The 5020-nt window shown below is 52.7% G+C and overlaps 2 protein-coding genes across 2 annotated transcripts in view; one reads left to right on the forward strand and one right to left on the reverse strand.

Annotated features, from left to right (window-relative positions):
• Positions 1 to 5020, forward strand: part of LOC104287284 (zinc finger protein 2 homolog) — a 56979-nt gene that overhangs the window by 8660 nt on the left and 43299 nt on the right. The gene's annotated exons all lie outside the window — the stretch shown is intronic.
• Positions 967 to 5020, reverse strand: part of CHMP2A (charged multivesicular body protein 2A) — a 9652-nt gene continuing 5598 nt past the window's right edge. Inside the window, exons 4-6 of the mRNA XM_009885965.1 lie at positions 4310 to 4376; positions 3852 to 3951; positions 967 to 1976 (exon numbers count right to left, since the gene is read on the reverse strand). Of these exons, the coding sequence (XP_009884267.1) occupies positions 967 to 1976; positions 3852 to 3951; positions 4310 to 4376 (1177 nt within the window). The remainder of the gene's footprint in view (positions 1977 to 3851; positions 3952 to 4309; positions 4377 to 5020) is intronic.

Consider the following 5020-nt stretch of genomic DNA (forward strand, 5'->3'; position numbering starts at 1 on the left):
GGCCCCAGCCTCCACCGTCCCCCTGAGGTGATCCTGCCTCCATGAGTGTTCTCCAAGGACACAGCCTCCATCATCACCCTGAGATGATGCCACCTCCAAAGGACACAGCCTCCACCGCCACCCTGAGGTGATGCTGCCTCCATGAGTGTTCTCCAAGGGCACAGCCTCCATCACCATCCTGAGATGGTGTCACCTCCATGAGCATCCTCCAAGGACACAGCCTCCACTGTCACCAATAAATGATACCACCTCCATGAGCATCCTCCAAGGACACAGCCTCCACCGTCACCAATAAATGATGCCACCTCCATGAGCATCCTCCAAGGACACAGCCTCCACTGTCACCAATAAATGATACCACCTCCATGAGTGTCCTCTAAGGACACAGCCTCCACCATCACCCTGAGGTGATGCCACCTCCATGAGCATCCTCCAAGGACACAGCTTCCACCGTCACCAACAAATGATTCCACCTCCATAAGTGTCCTCCAAAGAAAGAGCCTCCACCATGACCCCGACGTGACGCCACTCCATGAACATCCTCCAAGGACACAGCCTCCACCATCACCCATAAATGATGCCACCTCCATGAGTGTCCTCTAAAGACACAGCCTCCACCATCGCCCTGAGGTGATGCCACCTCCATAAGCATCCTAAGCGGCTGTGGGTTTTTTGGGGGAGAGATGGAGGTTCTTTTGGAGAAAATAGAAAATAAAGAGGGAAAAAACACACATTTTTCTACATTCTGCATTGCTGCCGCATCATCAGAGCGGGACGAAGGTTATGCCACGAAAACGAAAAATATGGAAGGCCAAAATATTTAAAAAAATGCACTTTTCTGCATTCCAAATTGCTGCCGTCCCATTTTGGGGTGAGACGTATTTATTTGGGGTGAAAAAAACCCAAAAAACCACCCAGAAAAAGCAGATTGCAAGAAGCAGACACACGGCTCTGGCCCACCATCCACTACCCCCGGCATGGTGGGACGTCGGTGATGGCCCAACACTCCTTGACGCTGGCCCGGACGCCCCACACCGCCTGGCTGCGAGCCCACCCCGTCACGGCCACGTGGTGCAGTTGACCGTCGCCAAAATCACGAGTGAGTTGGGCAGTGAAGGGGATGTGGACGTCCAACCGATGTCCCTCCAGGGCCACCGTGCACGCCATCCGGGGCTGCACCTCCTCCTCCACCACGTGGGTGTGGACAATATACTTGCTGGTGCTGGCTCCCCCCACCCAGGGGACGTCGGTGACGTTGGTGACCTCCCAACCCGTCCCGTTGAAGACCAAGAGGGCAGCTTGCAACACCCCGCGGATGGTGGCGAAGACCCTCTGGTCCATCTCCCAGTCGTGTTCCATCTCGGTGACCTCCTCCAAGGTGACGGCTTTGTGGGTCCTACGGCAGCCCTCGTTCCTCACCGTGGTCTTCGTCAGGGTGACGTCCTCCCTGTGCTCCACCGCCCCGCTCACGTTGTAGCGCACGTCGGAGATGGTGACATTCGCTGGGCCCTTCTTGACCACCAAAACTTGGTACCACTTGTACCAAACCTCCTCACCATCTACCGCCACAAAAAGAGCCCTCTGCCCTTTGAAGACCTTGCCCAAGCCGTAGCGGTTCCTCCCAACGAAGATGTCAACGAACGGACAACCCTCCACAGCGTTTTCGGGCACGCTGCCGAAGGATTTGTCCACCCAATCCAGCGCCTCGAAGTCTCCCACGTTGACCAACACCTTGAAGTCGTGGGTGCTCCGCTCCTGTCCACCGTATGGGAAGAAGCAGAAGGGACCTCGGTCAGGGACGTAGGCGCCGGTGTTGCAGCCCAGCACTTGCGTGGAGCAGACGTACTCCGTCCTCTTGGCGTAGCCATTCCAGTTGGAGACGGCGTCGGCGGGCAGCTTGCCCTCAAAAGCCACCCACTTCAGGTAGGAAGGTGGTTCCTCACCTCGTTTCCTCTGTAGAAAGCTCCAACCAGCGGCTGCAGGGGGGAAAAAAAACGGAGGATTTTGGTGAACTGAGATACCTCCTTCCATCCTGCCCCACCTTTGCCCCAGAAAACGCTGAGTGGAAACATCTCAACCAACTTTTCTTAATTTTTTGGGGGGGAAAAGCAGGTAAATGGGGGGTGGTGGTGCTAAAAATCAGAAGAGTGGAGACCTTCATGCCTCAGAGGACAAGAGGGATGGATGAGACCATGAACTGGGTTTACGTTGGCGAGGGTTTGGGTGGTGGAAGAGGGGTGGGAGGTGCAGGAGGTGACCGCTGTGACATGAGTCATGGGGCTGCCCCACCTTGGACGCAGCGGGGTGCAGCTGGCTTCAAAATGGACCCACCGCTGGTCAAAACTGGTGGTGCCCCTCTGAGAACATATTTGAGAAGGATTAAAAACAGTGGTGAGACCGAGGAGTGAGAAAACAGGAGAGCACCAACCCTGCAGACACCAAGATTGGTGAAGAAGGAGGGTGAGGAGATGCTCCAGGTGCCATGGAAGAGCTTTCCCCCACAGCCCATGGAGAGCCCAGGCTGAAGCAGGTTGAACCTGAAGGACTCCAACTCATGGAGAGCTCATCGTGGAGAAGGTTCATCTTGAAGGACTCCAATCCATGGAGAGCAACAGGTTCATCCTGAAGGACTCCAGCCCATGGAGTGCCCACGTTGGAGCACATACATCCTGAAGGACGCCAACCCATGGAGACCCCACCATGGAGCAGGTTCATCCCGAAGGACTCCAGCCCGTGGAGAACCCACCATGAAATAGGTTCATCCTGAAGGACCCAAACCCATAGACAACCCACCATGAAATAGGTTCATCCTGAAGGACCCAAGCCCATAGACAACCCACCATGAAATAGGTTCATCCTGAAGGACCCAAGCCCATAGACAACCCACCATGAAATAGGTTCATCCTGAAGGACCCAAGCCCATAGACAACCCACCATGAAATAGGTTCATCCTGAAGGACCCAAGCCCATAGACAACCCACCATGAAATAGGTTCATCCTGAAGGACCCAAGCCCATAGACAACCCACCATGAAATAGGTTCATCCTGAAGGACCCAAGCCCATAGACAACCCACCATGAAATAGGTTCATCCTGAAGGACCCAAGCCCATAGACAACCCACCATGAAATAGGTTCATCCTGAAGGACCCAAGCCCATAGACAACCCACCATGAAATAGGTTCATCCTGAAGGACCCAAGCCCATAGACAACCCACCATGAAATAGGTTCATCCTGAAGGACCCAAGCCCATAGACAACCCACCATGAAATAGGTTCATCCTGAAGGACCCAAGCCCATAGACAACCCACCATGAAATAGGTTCATCCTGAAGGACCCAAGCCCATAGACAACCCACCATGAAATAGGTTCATCCTGAAGGACCCAAGCCCATAGACAACCCACCATGAAATAGGTTCATCCTGAAGGACCCAAGCCCATAGACAACCCACCATGAAATAGGTTCATCCTGAAGGACCCAAGCCCATAGACAACCCACCATGAAATAGGTTCATCCTGAAGGACCCAAGCCCATAGACAACCCACCATGAAATAGGTTCATCCTGAAGGACCCAAGCCCATAGACAACCCACCATGAAATAGGTTCATCCTGAAGGACCCAAGCCCATAGACAACCCACCATGAAATAGGTTCATCCTGAAGGACCCAAGCCCATAGACAACCCACCATGAAATAGGTTCATCCTGAAGGATCCCAACCCATGGAGACCCCACCTTGGAGAAGGTCCATCCCAAAGGACTCCATCCTTCTCCAAGACAGGGTTGAGTGAGCAGCTGGGTGGGCGTCCACCCATCACCCGAGGTCAACCCACGCCCCAAGAAGAAGACCCACCTGAGGGCTGCCAATGTCTCTCCACCGCCGGCGGTTGGGCCTCTCCATAGGCCCCATGACCTCCTCGGCCGAGGGAGAAGAAGACAACCATGAGGAAGACCTGGGAGGGGGGGGGCGAGATGGAAGGAGGCGTCGCCCCACGGAGCCCCACACCCAGACCCAGATGTCCCTTCATCCATTTTTTGGGGGTGAAATCCCACCAGATTGTGCCAAAAAGCTTTTAATTTTTAACCAGCCCCGTGAGGGGGGAGAGGCCGGAACAGGCCGAGGCCTAAAAACCCACATAAAAACCCGTTGTTTTTTTTTCATATTTACTGCCTCTATTTCATTATTTTATTTAATTTTTATGTATTTTTTGTTTCCAGGAGCTTCAAAACAGCCTTTTTTCCCCCCACCCCTCACACGGTTTAAATAAACCCCCCCAAAATAACCCCAAAACTGCTGCCCCCCCCCAGTACCTCATAGATCTGCATCCCACCAGCCGCCTCCGGAGCCTGCGATTTAAATATATCTATTTTTGATTTTCTAAAAAAAACCACAAAAATTATTAATCTCGGCAGCCCAGCGACGTCATGCCTCCGAAAAATCCCCCAGCGCCACATTTTGGGGTTAAAACCAACCGATTTGGGGTCTCCCCCCCCACCCCACACCCAGCCCTGCTCCCAACCTCACCTTGCACTTGGATAGAAATCCCTATTTTTTATTTTTGGGGTGATTTCAGTCCTTTTTGGGTCAATTCTAACCCAGGAGCGGCGTTTTCTGGCGCGGCTGATGTTGTTTGGGAAAGGACAAAGTCTGAATGGGCAAAAAAGTGCAAATAAACGCAAAAAAAAAACCCAAAACAAAAAAAAGGGGTGGAAAAAGGACTATCATCAGAAATTTGTCCTTTTTTTTTGCTTTTTGGAGCAAATTTAGTGGGTTTTTTGGGGTGAAATCAGGTTATTTTCACCCACAGGTAGGCGGGGGTGACAGGTTTCCCAGTCCCCAAAGTGATTTTTCTCCTCCCCCCCCAAAAAAACCCGCTCGGGGGGGGGGGGGGGGGGGGGGAAATCATTTAAATCCTTATTTTTCCCTGTGCTGAAAAACAGAAAATACACTTCTTTTTATAAAATAATCTATATTTTTGGCAAATTAAAGGGAATTGGAGCCACTGTGGCTCAACCCCCTGA

This window comes from Charadrius vociferus, unplaced genomic scaffold (genome assembly GCF_000708025.1).
Source record: "Charadrius vociferus isolate BGI_N301 unplaced genomic scaffold, ASM70802v2 scaffold735, whole genome shotgun sequence".
NCBI lineage: Eukaryota > Metazoa > Chordata > Aves > Charadriiformes > Charadriidae > Charadrius > Charadrius vociferus.